General features: G+C 34.0%; 1 protein-coding gene across 1 annotated transcript; it reads left to right on the top strand.

The window, feature by feature from the left end:
* The first annotated feature begins 711 nt into the window (after positions 1-711).
* Positions 712-12,292, top strand: LOC134532368 (uncharacterized). Its single transcript, XM_063368802.1, has 7 exons — positions 712-803; positions 1,422-1,524; positions 3,986-4,040; positions 6,982-7,052; positions 8,820-8,967; positions 11,070-11,127; positions 12,107-12,292. Exons 2-7 carry the CDS (start codon positions 1,459-1,461, stop codon positions 12,123-12,125), a joined length of 417 nt encoding a protein of 138 aa, XP_063224872.1. The 5' UTR covers positions 712-803; positions 1,422-1,458; the 3' UTR covers positions 12,126-12,292.
* Positions 12,293-18,959: the final 6,667 nt, after the last annotated feature.

Here is an 18,959-nt window from a genome sequence, read left to right as displayed (position 1 = left end):
GCACTCGTAGATACGTCCAATAAACAACAATAGAACATAGACATGAAAATGTAAACAAATAATAATATTATAAAAAATGTTATTTATAATAAAAACAATACACATTCTGTGCACGGGATAGTCATGTAACAGCACAATTAATACACACAAAATCGTTTATTCCCACAGCCTACCAATCAGTTAGAGTCCAGCATATCAATTTAAGTGAATTTTGAATTAATTTTAAAAAAACTTCTTCTACAATGGTGATTCGGGACTAAATGACTCCTCTTCATTGAAGTTTGGTGAAAATAGACATTAGTAGTATATAAAAGGGCTCCGGGCACAGGGTTCAGAGTGTTGAGCCGGGAGCCGACCGCCATCTTGGATTGTGACGTCACGGCGGCCATCTTGGATGACTTTGACCTTTGACCGGTAGCCGCACAATTGAAAGACTTTATTTGAACAGTAACGAAAAACTCTTTGAGGTTGAATATGAGATCGTAAAATAAGCACATTAACCGGGATATATTTGGTCTATGAAGCAGTTTCTTGTCTTTTGAAACGACTGCTTTTTGCTGATACCTCGCGCTTACAACTCCTGCCATTTAACCCTGCGGGTGAGAACCTAGACGGATATACGGTATGCTTTATCACTATCTAATCGTGGAGCCCTCCTGCGAACTGACGTGTTCAGCGGCGTTACATTTTTCTTTTCTTCGCCGATAAAAAGACGACTTTCATTGGCGAGCAACGCCAGGTCGCAGTTCTGTCGCGCTCCAAGCTGCTGGCTCGTCACGCCGAACTGTTAACTGAAGTCTGAGGTGATAACTTAACCATTTCATTGTTTTTTTTTTTTAAATTAGATTTTTAAAATAGTCTGGTAAAGAATATTGCATTAAACCTCATTATAATAGGTAATAAAAATGGGGCTTAACATTTATCAACAAAATTATTATTTATAACCAGTTAAACTGGTTTTCCTTCATATATATATATATATATACATACAGGCTATACTTATGCATGTTTTTATGCCCTTGTATGTATGTATTTCTTAGTACACATGTACATGTTTGTCAGTTTTTCTGTGAAGGTAGCTGCGTTAATGTAAAACGTTAATCACGTTAGGTTTTACGACTGCGTGGCTGGCTTTAAAAATCCAAAATAATTAAATATTAACAAATCCATCTAAAGGCCCTGTCACACTGTCAATATTTGTGGCGTAAACTATTTGATTATGAAGTGTTGAGGATATGTATAACTTAAAGTGGGATATATTTTCTCAAATAAATTTTTCATACTTCCACAGTGCCAAAGATTTTTATTTCGCTAAATTAACTCGAAAAATTAAATTTTATTTTATTTATTTATTATAATTATTATCATCACTGTTTTTGTTTGAGAAACTGAACATTTAATGATTTGTATAATTTTTTCAGTGATTCTTCACCACAATTTAATAACTGAAGCTACGGAATGAATTGTCATCCATTAGTTGCTGCTCTGTCCATCGCTGTTATTACAACACTCATTATGATTACGGTAATAACCTGACTTTATTATGTACTGTTGATGTGTGACAACCATGTTGAGAATATACTGGAATAACCATTGGCTTAAATAAACAGAAACTATTTCTCGTAGTGTTAAACATAAAAAGCAAAAGTAATAATGTAAATAAAGACGCATAAAGAAGCATATTTATGACATTTCTCGTCATGATATTTTAATACTAAATTGCTACCGGAAAAAAATACATTAAAAAAATACTATATTTTGCTATTTTTTTCGTTATAGTATAATCATGTTCTGAAAACAAAGCCTTTTGCAACTATCAGTTATGTTTGAAATTATGTGTGTATTTATCGAGGAACTTGATATTAGAAATAAACGTTGAAATTACTGCAATGTAAATCACAAGACAAGATATATATTAAATTTCAGCTAGTATTGTAAGTAACTAGTTAACGTTTAACGGTTCGTTTACGTTCAAACAAAACATTAAGCGCTTCTGACCAAAGTGTTGCCTACTGTTAGTGCAAATGATTTTACTTAAGATAATGAATCTATGTAAGCTCAAAGTAATACATACATTACTATAATTTAGTTTTATTTAAGAGATAATTGAGAAGTAATCAGTCAGGAAGCAACCCAGCATGTAGGCGGTATTTCCTGGAACATTGGTACCCCGAGATGAGGGTTGGACGGGATTCCAAACCGGGACATCTAGAAAGCTAGTTCTGTGTCTTGCCACTGCGCCAAAACTATACACGTATCACTGAGAAAGTTTACTACGAACATTTGTGTACTGAATTTTACCCTAAAATCATTTACTATATCAGTAGCTGTTAAACGAAACGTGTTTGCTATCAGGAACCACGCGCAGCGCGATTAAAAAATAGCACAAGAGGACAAAGCACTCACTACTGGCCTTCGTATTCAAGCCATATACTGAATAGTTATATGATTTGTGATCGTAGAAATGACGAGGACTAAAACTGGCTGCTAGATGTTATAGCTTGCGAGTTTTGTGGAAAGAAAATGACTAATAATAATAATAATCATACTATTGAAATTTTAATATTTAGAATTGTGGCGAAAATGTTATATTTTAACTTTATACAATGTCGTATTTGTTTTTACCAGACTTGGTATACTTTGTGTTACCACGTGATTTATAGTCTCTGAGTAAAAAAGGCCTAGCTTTGGACAAGTGTTTAACATTATATGAAACTTGTAGTCACTATATCCTCTTATGAACCAATGATTAGGGCCCTGAATTCTCGGGGAATCATTATTTTGCCCCGAAATTATCTTACCACAAACATGAAGTCACGATATCCATATTGGCGTCAAAAATATATTCCATAAACTGTTAAGTCTATAGACAAAACGCTTTTCTGCCTTCCAGGGCATGTCTTACCTGTTTTACAACAACACAGAACTCATGAGTCAGAATAAGGCAGAGTTTATGCAATCATATATTTATCTGGTATGACGAAAAACCCTTAATTTATTCTATTTTATTTTGAGTCTTTGTTTAAAATAAAATCCATAAATTGACTACAATTTCAATGTTCTTTTGAAAGCGACATAATTTCCGATAGACTTATTTTGTTTCCTAACGCTTGCTATACCAAAGGCACAAAGAAGTAAGTTAGTTTTGCCAACTTACTCAGATTAAGTTTAAGTTTGTATCACCAAAATTTAACACACTTAAGTTAAAATAAATTGCTTGACAATTAATGGTTTAAAAGTTTGTCTGTTAAAAAAACTGTATAGTTGTATGATTCTTAATGATTTGGAACCCAAATCTTGATAAATTAGCTCAATGAACAGATATATTACCATAAATTTCAGCATGCATCTTCAGGGCAAATAAGGATAAGGATAAAAAAATTGAGAGTAGAGTTCGCTCGGAAATTTCTTCCTTTTTAAAAATGAAAACTTTAAAATTAACTTTTACTAAATAAAATAAAAATTGCTATTCTGCAGTAACATCATTAACAAATTTAAGTTACAAGTAAGTTTAATTATAAAAATAAAGGAAAATATTAAATATATTGCTGAATGTGTTGTTTCCCTTTATTTTTAACTTTATAACATGTTGGTATGCACATTTTTCCAAGGGGTTCGGCTCTTAAGTACTTTAAATATAGTTAGTTTCAAATAACATATGTATGACGTTTTTCTGATTGACTTTTGTACTGGCTTTGAAAATTCGTGAATAATAAACATCATTCATCCAGGCACGCCTAAAATTAATGTTTTAATACTCTTCAAGCCAGGACTCTTTAGATCCCGCAACTGTGCTGAATCTGGATAGGGCGCACCTAATTGGCGCTTAATTTTTTTTTCCTTTTGACTATTGATATATAATATGTATCAAATATCAATAGAAGTACCTATAAATGTGTGTATGTATTTTATAAATAAAACAAAGCAATTTCATTACAAATGATCCAAAACTGACAAATATAATTGCCTTATTTTTGATTCACAGGTTGCTGATGACGCAGAATTCGCAGCATGCTCCGAAATGTACAACAGTAACTTAAGTGAGTACATCTCGTGAGCTACAATCAGGATGAAACATACATCGTGTATTTTAATCACGTCGCTTATTAGAGACACTGACCCATATTGTTAGTAGCATAATTATGGGTTTGGAGTGTAGACTAGTAGGTGATACGTTCAGGATTTCGACCATTCAATGATTTCGGCAGTCAATAATTCCCTTAATTTACCTCAAATTACTCAAAATATGTTAGTAACCCGAGAGCAAACTGGGTCGTGCAGTGGCAAGTTGTTTGTTTTATTTTCCATCTATTTTCTCCCTGGAATATGTAGGCGTTGTAAGAGTTAGGAGCAAATGAAACTGTGTCAGAAAGAGTAAGTAATTTTCATATACGCAAAAGAAATGTCTTGACCGTATTTATCCGGCAGAATAATGCAGCCGTCTTGAAAAATTGCAATCACGAACTCAGATTCATTGGCATTACTGCCTTGGCATTAACTAATATATTTTCGCAAATTATAAATATGCCCCATGAAATTAGAATTCATAGTAGTTATTTTTACACCAAATCGTTTTAATTTTATGCTTTACACAACGTGTAATAATTGTATAAATGTATGTAATCGCGAAAGCGATGCCTTTTTTCAGATCTACTTGTAGCAATGGGATTTTCTGCGTGTATCTTGATCGCAAGGGAGTTCTGAAGTTTCATTTTCAAAGATATTATTTAGTTTTTCCTACTCAGAACAAATACGCCTTTATAATCCTCGAGAGGTCTACAAAGAGTAAATTGGACGTCTGCCACCAACTATTAAGAGGGTAGCTTCCTAAATTATTTTGCATCTTAAGATTTGAATTTTTGCTGGTTATTTAAATAAAGTCTCTAATATAACTCTAGTTGACAGTTTAAGAATTATTTTACTCCAAAAACTGTGGTTAATGGTTTTGAGAAGTTTAGAGACCTGTTTATTTTTAATTTATAATATAATCTGATAGCATGAGATCATGTGTTATACAATTTTGAATTGACCATTTGTATGTAGCCTTTGTGGTAAAACTTTATTTCAGAATATCAATCTTAAATAAATAAAAAAATTGTTATGCCAAAAACTCTGGAATAATTAGATTTTTAATCGTTTGTAAAAACCAATTGTTTATTTATTTACGAATCATATCCTAATAAAATAAAACTTTATTAAACTCTAACCCTACAACGGCGAACTAAAAAGTAAGAAACTTATTATTTCCTGATTACTATCATATTCTAAAAGAATTAGACAAGTCTTTTGATATGTTAAATATTCATGTTTATTTAGTTCTGTTGAAGTCTTCTTGCATTTCGCAGTAATGACGTGGCATTGGAAGAGCGCCTCTGTCAAAGGTTGACTCTAGGAGGGGGGAGAGGGGGCATCGGGAGTCTGGAATCCTCCCCTCCGCAATAAAACCGGTGGTCTAGTGAAGTTCTCTCGCCAAAATTTTTGAAATTTTAAAGATAAATAAGCTTTTTCAAGTTCATGGATACCCTTTACCGCATTAATTACATTACATTAAAAAATAATATAACGTCAATACATTATACATTAGGATGACATTTCAGCATTTTTTTAATGATATGTGCTTTATTACCGTAACATTGAGAGAGTAATAACTTAGTCTCGGTATTAGATCCAGACTAAGTGATTAGTAACTACACATACGTATTTTATAAGTATTTAAAATAAACAAATAGCACAAAAAATTATTTGGTGCATCTTTTGCTCTTCTGGAGGAAAAGAAGGGAAACACGTGCCCTTTCCCCCCTCCTAAAAGGATTCGCTGCTGTCCACCATAGAACTATTTTGTTGATATTGGAATAAAAATAAGATACAGGTAATATATTGCCATAAATGAGTGTAAAATCTGCTTAGTTTACATTTCCCCCCTGATATACATAGATTGTTTCCACTGAGTATTGGATTTGGAATTTTTAGAATTCTATGTAGTTCTGTTTTTTTTTTTTTTTATTAATCTTGGGCCCTTTCTCTTCATTTTATTTTCAAATTCTTTTGACATTCTACTCGATAGTTGGATTATAGGACCCCAAATATTACTCGCAACGCATTCGACAAATTAATATACAACAAAGTAAGGTGATACAATTTGTTTTCTTAAATACTTCCTTTAAAAATTTTATTATCATATAGAAGATTAAACCAACATTAACAGTTAGGTTGTGTTTAAAAATGTGGAAAATAACGAAAAAGTTCTAGGACGCACGAGCATGATAGTCACAATACGTCGCCAACACTACACTTGAAAATGCAGTAGAAAACAAATAACTACCTCGATCTTCTACTATAATTATGTTTATCATGGGAAGTGTGTAATTCTTAGTAATTTTTTTAAGTGTTTTATATTTTCATGGTGAGTAAGTTTAATAAACGAAAACGTTATGCATGCAATAAACGAGAAACTGACAACTTGTATATACATTACGACAGCATCTGTGAAAGTGCTCGGAACACCTAACTTTAAATAGGTAGGTACTAAATGTGGAAACGCAAGCCGAAACGCAAACCGAAACGCAAGTGGATAAATGTGGACTTTTTGCGTTACGTTTTTGTGTCTTGTGTAATTTATCAACTATAATTCTAAAATGTGGTCGTTTAACTTTTTTCCGTCTTGCCCTTCCCGCCTATATTTTTAGTCTTTTTTTATATGTTATCTAATTAATCAAAGAAAACATTAACTTTAAAACCCATGTTTATTCGTTCTAGGTGTAAAACTGGAATCAGTGCGCAAGATAAATTTATTACTTTAGATTACCATTTATTTATTTTTAACGGCAAGTTTTCAAATTTAGACAAAATTTTAACGCACTTACCTATGAAAGAACGAACAGTTTAGTTTTCCTTTAAACTATGAATCGAGCTTACTAGTAGATAAGTAGTAAAATTGGGATTACATAGCGTAAATGAACACTTTAATGTGCTTTGTTGTAGCTGCCGATCAGTTCAGAGCCAATCACACACCGATAATCTTAAGCTTGGATCCAAACAATAACCAATCAAATGTAAGTAAACAAACTTTAAAAATGTAATTTTTTTAGTTATTTATGATTAAAGTGTAAATATTTTGAATCGGGCATGTGAAAGTAAATAATATTTTTAAGCTCTACCTGCTTTAATAAGTTTTGAAAAACGTTTTATGTGTACTGGTCTATTATAATATTGTCCCTGTGGAAGTAACAATTTAGAGAGTGGGTGTGTGCTATCTAGTGTTTAAAAAGAAATGTTTTTCCCCCCAATTAGATAAAAAACATTGTTTTGTAACGAAGTTGAACAGTATTTCCTTGCTGATATGTTGTTAACATCTTTGTTTAACAATATTAACTTCATGATGGCAGTTTTTCGAACCTTCCTATAGCGAGTTCCATTCAAGCTAATAAAATTTTTTCTAGCTTTAGTTTATGTTGTTTTGTTAACCAATTGCTAAACAGAGGAACATAAACTTCAGAACAGACAACTACTCCTTCGTGATTTTTCCCCTGTTTTCCATCATTTTATTCCTCTCATAGGTGCGATTCCAAAGCAGCGCCTGACGCACGCGTCAGACGTAGTGCGTTTGACGCAGCACTTCTGACGCTATATATATAAGTATGTATATATATCGGTAAATATGTAAACACTGGCAGGACAACGTCTGACGGGTCTTGCTAGTACATTATAAAAATTAAGCTATCAATAAATAATAATATTTTTCCTCAAATAAAACATATTTTAATACCATTGATTTCGAGTACAAAACCTTTACAAGTTAATTGTCAATAAAAATACTAATTTTTTCTTATCTTCGTATAAACAGGTTTCCTATAATTATATTAATATGAACGCGCCGTAATACATACATTTACAGTACTAGCTTAACATGCAATGACATAGGTATTTCTATGTTAAATATAAATTAATTATTATGATACAACCTAGATTTTATAGATAATTTATTTCAGCAACATGTGATGGTTTTTATTGGAAATTTTATTAAAATATAGTTGTTGCTACTGCAGTTTCATTGAGATTAATTTATTAATTTATCAACTTATTATGATTGGTTTAAACATAAAATAAAAAATTTAAGATATGTCCCAAAAATTAAAAAAAAAAAAACGCACCTATGTTTCAGTGGCTTTACACACATCGAAATTTCTCGTAGTCTGAATTAAAACAATTTCACGGGGAGTTTAATAGCGTGGGAGAGCCTTATCACACCGATACTTCCTTCCCAAAAACTTTTGGAGGAGGTGGACAAATAAGAGAGTTTCCTTTTCAACCTTCAGTTTGCAGATAGTTTTAATCATAATGATATGACTTGGCACAGATCCAATATCACTTGCTCCCCATATTTCCAAGCTATTCAGAAATAAAGCAGAATAAGTATCTTAATATAAGGGACTTATGGATTACCGACCTACCAGTTACCAACATTTTTCAGATAAAACATATTTTATTGATGTAAAAATCTGTTTTTGGTAATATAAAATATTATTATTGACCACATAAACTTTTTCTTCAGTAGAACACAGAAAATTTGACATTCATGGCTCACAAATATTTCATTTACCGATTCAATTAGGTATATGTATCATATCAAATACCATTTGGTCCATGTAATATTATTTCCTACTTTGAAATGCCCTCGAACTGTCATTTTTTCTTACATGTAAACTTTATGTGTGTGTGTGTGTATATATATATATATATATATATATATATATATATATATATATAGAGAGAGAGAGAGAGAGAGAGAGAGATAGATGTGTAATTTTTTTGCATTGCAGTGCGCTCTGATCTGTTACGCCACTGCTCTTGGTCTGATCACAGAGAACGAGAAAATCGACTTGGATGCGTTGGATAATTTTATCCATCGTTATATTTCGCATCCAGAGTGCGTTTCTTTCAAGCAGGATTTAGAATGTGCAGATAGAGGTAAGAATAAAATATTCTCGACGAATTTTAATCTCGGCCCCAGCGCACCACGAGCGTCTGGGTTGGAGAGTAAAGCCGAATTTCTTTCTTAAACTTACTAATACTTATTTTATTAAATGAAAGGGCATTTTTTTAAATTCTACGTTTAATTTCACGACGAACAAACTTCGTCGTTAAATGTGTAATTGCGAAAAAGCGTAAAACATTCTCGACGATCTTGAAGTTAGTATAAACATGGCGGCCGACTAGCAGCTGACAATATTTTTTTTTAAATTTCCCGCCTACCACTACAAGAAATAAACATGGCGGGCTACATACGTTTTTAGAACTTCCACAACACAAAACAAAATTGTTATAACCATATATACAACATCTGAAACAATTATTTCCTATATGGCCTCGTGGCCGTGTGGTTAGCATCGCTTACTATTTATCCCAAATGTTGACGGATCGAAACCGCGCCGCCGCTTAACTTCCCACTTTTGTACTTGTAAAAATAAAAACGGCGCGCGCGACACTACAAAAGTAATAAACATATTTGAATAAATGAGTGAAAATAAAAGTAAATTTATCAGTTAAAAGTATATTTAATTTCACTCATTTTTATCCATACAAAATAGTGATAATTCAATAAAAATTATTCAATTTTATTCATAAAAGTATACAGAGGTAGTTTTTAACATACAGAGAAAGAAAAATTAAAAAAAATATATTTCCTCAAAGAATAACATATTTTTAATGCCTAAATGGTTTGGTTGCAAAAACCTATTACGGCTCAGTCTCAGGCCAAATTGGATATTTCATTTTCTTATGGATCAATCATTTCATCAATGTTTTGTTATGATGTTTTCACGTTTAACTATCGTCCGTAAACCGACTTTACAGATAAACAATTTTTAAAATTAATTACAAGTCATCTACACGTGAACTGTTTCGTCGACTGTTTTTAAAGTGAAGTGAAAAGTTAATGTGGTTTTCATTGCTTATTACAACAACAATTTTGGCAATAAAGGTTAATTATTCTTGTATTTTAAAAATATGATTACTAGTATAATTTTATGTATTTATTTTTTATTATTAAAATAAAAAATGATTCAATTTTATACATAAAAGTAGGCAATAATTTCATCAACGTTTTGTTATGACGTCACGTTAAACTATCGTCCGAAAACCGACTTTACAGACAACCAATTTTTTTTACTTATATGCAACTTTTATACAAAAATACATCGTTCACTGTGTATGATGTAGGATATGTACATTAAGAAAACATACTAAAATGCATTAACACAATAAAGAGATTCTACATTCATATAATGAAAAATTTTAAATGGAAATGCATGCACAAAACATTGATTTGTCCAGTTTTCACAATAGTATAAAAACACATCAACTACAGTCAACACACTTCATAAACCATTTTTTACAAGTGATATATATTTAAATTTAATACAATTTATATCACTGTGACATCGCGTTACTTGAACACATGTCAGTATTTATGGATATTTGTATAATAAATTGATTTTGACCCGTTCTACACAATAGTACAAAAACACATTGAATGTAGTCGTTTCACTGAAACTTCATTACATAATATACATCTTTATTGATCCACACATTTATCTAACATCTTAGTACTGTCAAACGTTTATAATGCCCAACAGTCTCGGGTTCGATTCCTGACAGGGTTTGGTTTCTTTCTTGGGTCCAGGATTGGGAGTTGTTTGTCCCTTCACCACCCCAATATTTCAGAAGGTAAAGGTGAATCGTTGCAGTTTCCCCTCGCTTTAGTCTGCCCTTGACACATTATGGTCATCTTATGAATCATGACTTCGAACTTATCGCTTAATAGTTATTAACATTTTCATATTTATTTTATCTTCATCTTCCTTGTAACCTTCATATTTATCTTCATCATAATCAACATGTTGTTTTATTCTTTAACTTCATGTTCTTCTACATATTTTTTTCTTCATAATCATCTAAACCATAGATCGTCTTGTTCATATTCTTTGTATTCTTTATATTCATTTCCATATTCATTAACATAATTTAAAGAGCTGTAATGGCATGTTAATTTTGTTTTATTTTGTTTCCAGCAAACCATCTGGATACTTCCAACTGCAATGTGGGGAAAAACTACCTCAAATGTTTCCAGTAAGTTAGACAATCAAATTTGTTTTCGTTATTTTCCCAGCAGAAATTCTCCGTAAAAATATTATTTTTCACATAGTCAGTTGTTTATTTATACTGTGCGGTCAACAATTACCGGTTTTATCTGCCAACCCATGCCACTGCTAAAGATAAGCCACCTTGTGATACATTGAAGGTTATGTGAAAGGTTTCTCCAAAAAAAAAAAAAAAGGAAAAAAAAATTTTTATGGAAGTTTCAGTCAGTAATCGTTTGCATATTTCTATAACATATTTTTTTGAAACGGATTTTTTACAAATCCTATACTGTCTGTGTGATGCTCTAATTGATAAGAGATGTTGTTAATGTGAATTTAATACTGCAGAGTTTAATCTGTTTGAAACGTAAAAATGATTTCCGAAATGTAGGTTAGTTTTCTCAATTCATTATATTTTTAAGAACCAATTACCATAGATAAATAATTTGGCTTCTTGAACTCTTAGGGTTCTTTAATATAAATCACAATAACTACTTAGATGCTTGTATTTTTATATGTTGGAAGCTTTTATCGGAACAAATAAGAAACCTTCAACTGTACACGGGCTTCTACTTAGGTTAAGTTTTGTCTCTGACAGTGAGGTTTACAGACACGGAAAATGTATTGCATTTGACAGACCATGATTCGAGCCCGGGAAACAGAGTTGAATGCTATTAAAAAGTTAATATTAAAAATTTACTTTTAACGAAAACATACCTAGTAAAACACTTGTGCTGAAAATCAAACAATAGTAAAATTCTCCAAGATTTATCTTTCTTCAAAATACGGGGTAAACATTTTGTCACTATATTCAATTTATTCCTCGGCATAACTTAAAAAAGTATACATTTTTCATATTTATTTCTGATAAAGTGTTATAATATATAATATCCATGTCAAGCACTATAAAACTAAAACATCTCGAGATAAAAAGGTAACAATAAAACTACTACTTTCTTGTGTTTCAGGAATTATAGTTCGTGCTAGAAATTATGACATTCTACAAGATTGATGACTACAACTTACAGCATATGCCATTTCTGAGTGAAAAATTCAGGTTATGGGATGTAATAATTAATCATAGCTGAAATTTAAAAGACATTTAATTTAGAATGTGATTGTACTTTTTGCATTACAAATAAAGCACATTCAAGCAAAACAATTACTTATTTATTTTGTATATAATTGTAAATATACCGTTAGTAGTATATGAATGGGGCTCCGGAAACAGGCTTTAAGGCTGTGGTGCTTGGTGCCGATCCACATCTCTGACGTCACGTCCATCTCTGACGTCACGACGGCCATCTTGGATGGTTGTGACCTTGACCTTTGACCTTGACCTTGAATTTGATCCTCAAAAATCGCCAAAATCCGCCAAAATTGGGCAAAATTTGCCCAAAATTCCTCAAAAATCGCCAAAATTTCCATTTCTGTGGAAAAAAGTTCCGCCAAAAAATCTCAAAAAATTCCACAAATTAAAAATTTCTCATTTCGAGGGAAAAATTTCCCGTTTCGAGGGAAAAATTCCCGTTTTTAGTCCTTAAAAATCCCAGCGGCTGAAAATTCCTAAAACTGGCTTAAGCATCCTTAACTCAAGCCTCAGTTAAGCCATTTCTAGGAATAAGGATACCATGACCGCCATCTTGAATTATGACGTCATCGTTGCAATTTCCGTTACGGCCGCCATCTTTAAAATTATTATCCGATTTTAATGAAAAAAAATTTAAAATTCATAAAACAAATTAAATAATAAAATTTTTTAATAAAATATTTAAAAAACAAACATTTACGACATGGAGCTCGGAGTCCTCGGTTCGAACCCGACGAGTGCAAAAAAAATAAAAATGGCGACCGATCCTTCCCCCGAGGTGGCTGCAGGCATACTGACTCCCACCACTTTTTATCATCATCTAGTATGACGTCATGGCCGCCATCTTGTCTTCGATGCTGGAGACCACCATCTTGTTTTCGGCCGCTAGAGTACGCTGACGCCATGTCAGTTTAACTCTTACCCGCTAGAGTGCAGTAATCATTTATTATTGCTGTGACACCCGCCATCTTGTCATTTGGCCGCCATCTTGAAAATCCGTAATTATTTAGCTAGAAATTCGGGAAAAGTTCCAAAATTAATTAAATAAATCACTCATTAATTTACATATTGATTCGATCGATTCCCGTCCTCGGTTCGATACCCGATCGTTGCAATAATGTTTAATTTTATGAAAAAAAAAATAATTTAAATAAACCATGTTCAACATTCTTAAAGAGACTTTAAATCCTCTACTACCACCATCCTATCAGACATCAAGACCACCATATTGGAAATGTGTAATTTTAATGCTAGAGATCCGGGAAAAAGTTCAGAAATCATTAAATAAATTTCCGATCAATATACTGATTAATTAGATCGACTAAGATCCTTGGTACGATCTAGGATGATGCAAAAAAAATTAAATATATCATCAATTTAACATAATAGTAACAGGTTCGAGGAATTAAACACCGCAAGTTCTTTTACAAACATAATATTTATTACATAATTTCTATTCTACTACAGGATCACTTACGAAAGCCAACAATCTTATAATCATTTAGTTCCGCAGCGGTGTGAAATGACTAATTCTTAGCTCCAATCGGTTTATACTAGACAGAGTCCAGCCAGAACCTTTACAGACATAGTCCACCTCTTCTTGACAGAGTTTCTGGATACCGTTTTTAACAGTTTGCTTCACATCATTAGAACTGTAAATTACTGCAGCAGATGTCTTGAATGCACACTTCTTCACTTCGTCATCGAACGGATATGGCTTTCCATATATACAGTCCAACCACAAGTTATATTTCAAAGGTCCGTTTGTTGCTACATCATCAGTAAGCTGATTGATTATCTTCTGTCTGATATCGTCAAGAAAATTACAAATGTCCTTCGACTCACCGAACGTATTTAGATAATAGTAGTCTTTCAACGTTCCACGAAATGCAGACTGCGCCAAGTAGAAGCCATTATCGTTCACTTGTAATGCTACGAACACAGTCTTAGGTTTAGTTCCATGTTCAGACGTCATAACAATCGGTTGCTGGGCATCTGTTTTTTTGGTTGTACGCTTTCGTGTCTCCAATCTAAAGCGAGGAGTCGAAATGTCGGCAGGTAGTTCAGCAGTAGGAGCACAGACTCCACCTTTACATTTTTTCGCATGATGTCGCAAACTGTCAATTCGAGTAAACCATTTAAGGCACTCATCACATCGAAACTTCATGCGAGAAGGATTCTTCGCGCATTTGCTCCGCTCATGTCTTCGTGCATCATGGTAAAATGCGAACGACGTATCACAGTAGCTGCAAGGATACCGTGGTAGTAGTATAGGAATGACGGAGCTGGCACAGGGTCCAGGGTGTGGTGTCTGTGGTGTTTTCCGCCATCTTGGATTGTGACGTCACGGCGGCCATCTTGGATGGTTGTGACCTTGACCTTTGACCTTGACCTTGACCCCGACGGCCATTTTGGATCCGCCATCTTGGATCCGCCATTTTGGATGACGTCATTGTGTTCTCGAAAATTCCGGCGATGTGTTTTCCGCCATTTTGGATGACGTCACCATTGCAATTTGGACGCCATCTTTAACTTTTGTATTTATTATCCGATTTTAATGAAATTTTTTTTAAAATTTATAAAAAAATTCAATTAATAAAATTTTAATAAATTTTTTTTAAAAATCATACATTAACGTCACGGAGTTTGGAGTCCTCGGTTCGAACCCGACGAGGTCAAAAAAAATTAAAAATGGCGACAGGCTCCTTCCTCAATGGTGGGTGCTAGCAGACTGACCCCCACCACTGGTACCAATGCATATACGAACTTACACCCCCCCCCCTAAAAAAATTATTTTTCTCGCACATGACGACCAACCCCTCCTCTTTTTTAATTTATTATTATTTTTTCATCGTAATAACCACCCCTCCACCACTACTCTAATGTTTTCCCCTCCCTCCCTCACCTTACCGTAATTCCCACCCCTACCCTCCTCCTCACCCCTATTCTACCTTTTAAAGTATAAATACCGGCTGCAGGACCCGGGAGCCTTCAGTTTTGCAGTCGCTCCCATCCTGAAGGAAAGACGATGTATGCTTGTTGTGCGAGCGGAGCAAAGATCTTGTCGGCCATCTTGAAATTTGGACGCCATATTGAAAATCTTTATTTATTATCCGATTTTAATGAAAAAAATTCCAAAATTCATCAAAAAATTAATGTATTTGAATTCTGTTTGATTATATCGATGTACGTCCTTGGTTCGATTCCCGACGAGAGTAAACGGTAGATCCTTCCTCCATGAAAGCCACCTAGACTGATCTACCACCACCAGTACCAAAGTATATATCATCAACTGATATGACATCATGTCCGCCATCTTGTCTTCATCCACTGGAGACCACCATCTTGTTTTCGTCTGCTAGAGTGTGCCGATACCATGTAGTATAATTATCTGGTCACCATACTTTTGTCCTCAACTGTTGACCTTGAAATTTGACCTTGGCCTTTGACCTTGACCTTGAACTTTGACCTTGACCTTGAACTTTGACCTTGACCTTGAAATTTGACCTTGACCTTGAAATTTGACCTTGACCTTGAAATTTGACCTTGACCTTGAAATTTGACCTTGACCTTAAAATTTGATCTTGACTTTGTCCTTCTTGCCGACCATCATGGATCCGACATTTTATGTTCAGTACATGCTACCAGGAGCGACCACCTGCTGGAGTACACCATCTTGTGCGTGTACTCGTATTATAGAGTACATTTCCATCTGGTTAATTTTATTCTAACCCGCTACAGTGCAGTAATCATTTATTACCGAGGTGCCCCCGCCATCTTGAAATTCGGCCGCCATCTTGAAATCATGTAATAATGTATCTAGAAAAGCGGGAAAAAATCCAAAATTCATCAAAAAAATCACTCATTAAATTACATATCGATTTGATCCGCTCCAGTCCTTGGTTCGACCCTCGATCGTTACAATAATGTTTAATTTTATGAAAAAAATAATAACTTCAATAAACCATGTTCAACATTCTTAAAGAGACTTTAAATCCTCTACTACCATCATCCTATAAGCCATCAAGACCGTCATATTGGAAATTCGTAATTGTAATGCTAGAGATTCGGGAAAAAGTTCAAAATTCATTAAATAAATTTGTAATCTATATACTGATTGATTAGATCGACAAAGGTCCTTGGCACGATCCTGGAAGAAGCTAAAATAAATGTAATTTAAATACCAGAAAAGCGTAAGGTTCGAGAAATAAAACACCACAAAGTCGTTTACAAACACAATATTTATTACACAATTTCTATCCTACTACAGGACCACTTGCGAAAGCCAGCAATCGTTTAAACATTTAGACCTGCATAGACGTGCAACGACTACTTCCTAGCTCCAAATGCTCCAGCAGCTCCAAATGCTCCAACAGCCCCCAAATGCTCCAACAGCTCTAACAGCTCCAACAGCTCCAAATGCTCCAACTGCCTTTTCTTTCAACAGCTCCAATGATATTGGGCTACAATGCTACGAGTCTAAGAGACTACGAGGCTACAAGGCTACGAGTCTAAAAGGATCTAGCTGGTTCCGAGTTATACATGGCTGCGAGACTGCATGACTAAAAGACCGCATGGGCTACGAAACTATATGTCAATGAAGCTACCCGGCTCCAACACGCAATGTACACACAGTACACACAGGAAAACGTAATGTACACACAGGAAAACGGAATTTACACACAGGAAAACGAAAAGTACACACAGGAAAACGAAATGTTCAAACAGGAAAACGAAATGTACAAACAGTAAAACGAAATGTACAAACAGGAAAACGAAATGTACACACAGGAAAACGAAATGTACAAACAGGAAAACGAAATGTACAAACAGGAAAACGAAATGTACAAACAGGAAAACGGAATGTACAAACAGGAAAACGTAATGTACAAACAGGAAAACGAAATGTACAAACAGGAAAACGAAATGTACAAACAGGAAAACGAAATGTACAAACAGGAAAACGAAATGTACAAACAGGAAAACGAAATGTACAAACAGGAAAACGAAATGTACACACAGGAAATTGGAACGTACACACAGCACACACAGGAAACGGAATGATCACACATACAGTAGCGGAAACACAGGCTTATTTGGAAATCAGGATACAAGAAATAAATCATACTTTTTTAAAATATAAATAATTCATTTTATTTTTCATTAGTACACACATGACAGTTAATCAAACGATTATTGTATGTAGCCAGCGTTCCGAAGTTCTTACAGTATGGACGATACTTCCACGATATGCGAGTAGTTTCCTCTACGAACAGATGCCACCATCAGTCTTAGCCGGTCAACCAATATTTTTGGATATTTCCATGATGTGGAATCAATCTCTTCTGCCACCATCTTCATTGCTTGTTTATTATAAATATTATGATCTCTGGTGTCTTCCGTTTTAACACCATCCTCAGGGTTACTTTCATCATCTAGCCAGCGATCATCACAAGCTTGATCAGATTTATTTATTATAACACGACGTTTCCATCGCTTCGGTCTCAGGACACCACCACATTCTTCGATCTTGTAAGCTGTAGGTTCTGCATCACAGTCCATGCCTTTGTAAACAGCCTCAGAGTCACTGTAGCAATCACCGCAGAAGACAACGTCTTCACCCAGATTACTGCAAGAACTCAATATCGTTGATGTCGAAGTGTCTTCATCGCCTGTATGCTTCCTTTTCAGGAGTCCACCATTTATACAAAGTATGGAGGATCTGCTAAATATAGGCTTGAATGTATTCTCACTTTTCACAGTGTTGATACCTTCATTAGTTTCAGTCTTCCCGATACCATCAACATCCTTCAATATTTGTTTCTCGTCACGATCGGCGTGCTAAGGCTTCCATCTTTTCTATATTAATAATATTATTTGTCTTAAAATCTCCGCGTCCGTGTCACTATCACAGATGTAAATCATCATCATAGCTGTCATCAATATTGTCATGAGCTGCATCAATATCACTCATTTTATCATATAGTCTCCACAGTTCAGTTGTCAGTGATTTACCACAATCTATGAACTTGTGAGCTCCATTCTCATTTTCTGTAAAAGCCTATGAGTCCAGTTTTATTATTTAATCCTTCAACCCATCATCCCAAACTCAATTAAATAATTGTAGTATATAGAAAAAAAAATCATCAAAGTTCCTTTCATTTAATCTTGGAAACCGTATCATCCTTTCCACCTATAGTAGGTATAGTTTCTTGAGCCCAAGAGTCTTTCATTATATATACCATGCAGTGTTCTTCAAGAGATGTAGTATACCACCATTTCTACATACAAATCCATCCTATCATTAATTTGTTTACACATTAGAAAAACCTTCACGCTAATTTTACGTGTTTTATTAAATTACCACTTCGACTAAAATAATTACCACACATAGTAATTTCTACAAAGGACACTTTGTCCAAGACATTTTAACCATAATCTGTCTGAAAACAACCATGTCCCATCTATATCACAAAGTAAACGAGGGTTAGTGGAGATAGGTCAAACAAGTGCTAGTCACTCATAGGGTAAGAACCATGTGTTCGATACCTATCTCAGTCAATGTAGCATCTATGTATTTTTATTACCTCATGTAGAAAAATATGTTCCAATGCATACGAATTTAAACTTATTCACATACGACTAGTCAAAAGTACATAAATTCAAGCACGCCAACCGCAAAGAAAATTTTAAAAATTCTCAAGGATGGAGGCAGAGACTTCTCGATCGAG

Source organism: Bacillus rossius, chromosome 5 (genome assembly GCF_032445375.1).
Source record: "Bacillus rossius redtenbacheri isolate Brsri chromosome 5, Brsri_v3, whole genome shotgun sequence".
Classification (NCBI taxonomy): Eukaryota; Metazoa; Arthropoda; class Insecta; order Phasmatodea; family Bacillidae; genus Bacillus; species Bacillus rossius.
Note: the sequence above shows the minus strand (reverse complement) of the source record. Positions and strands in the feature narration are given on the sequence as shown.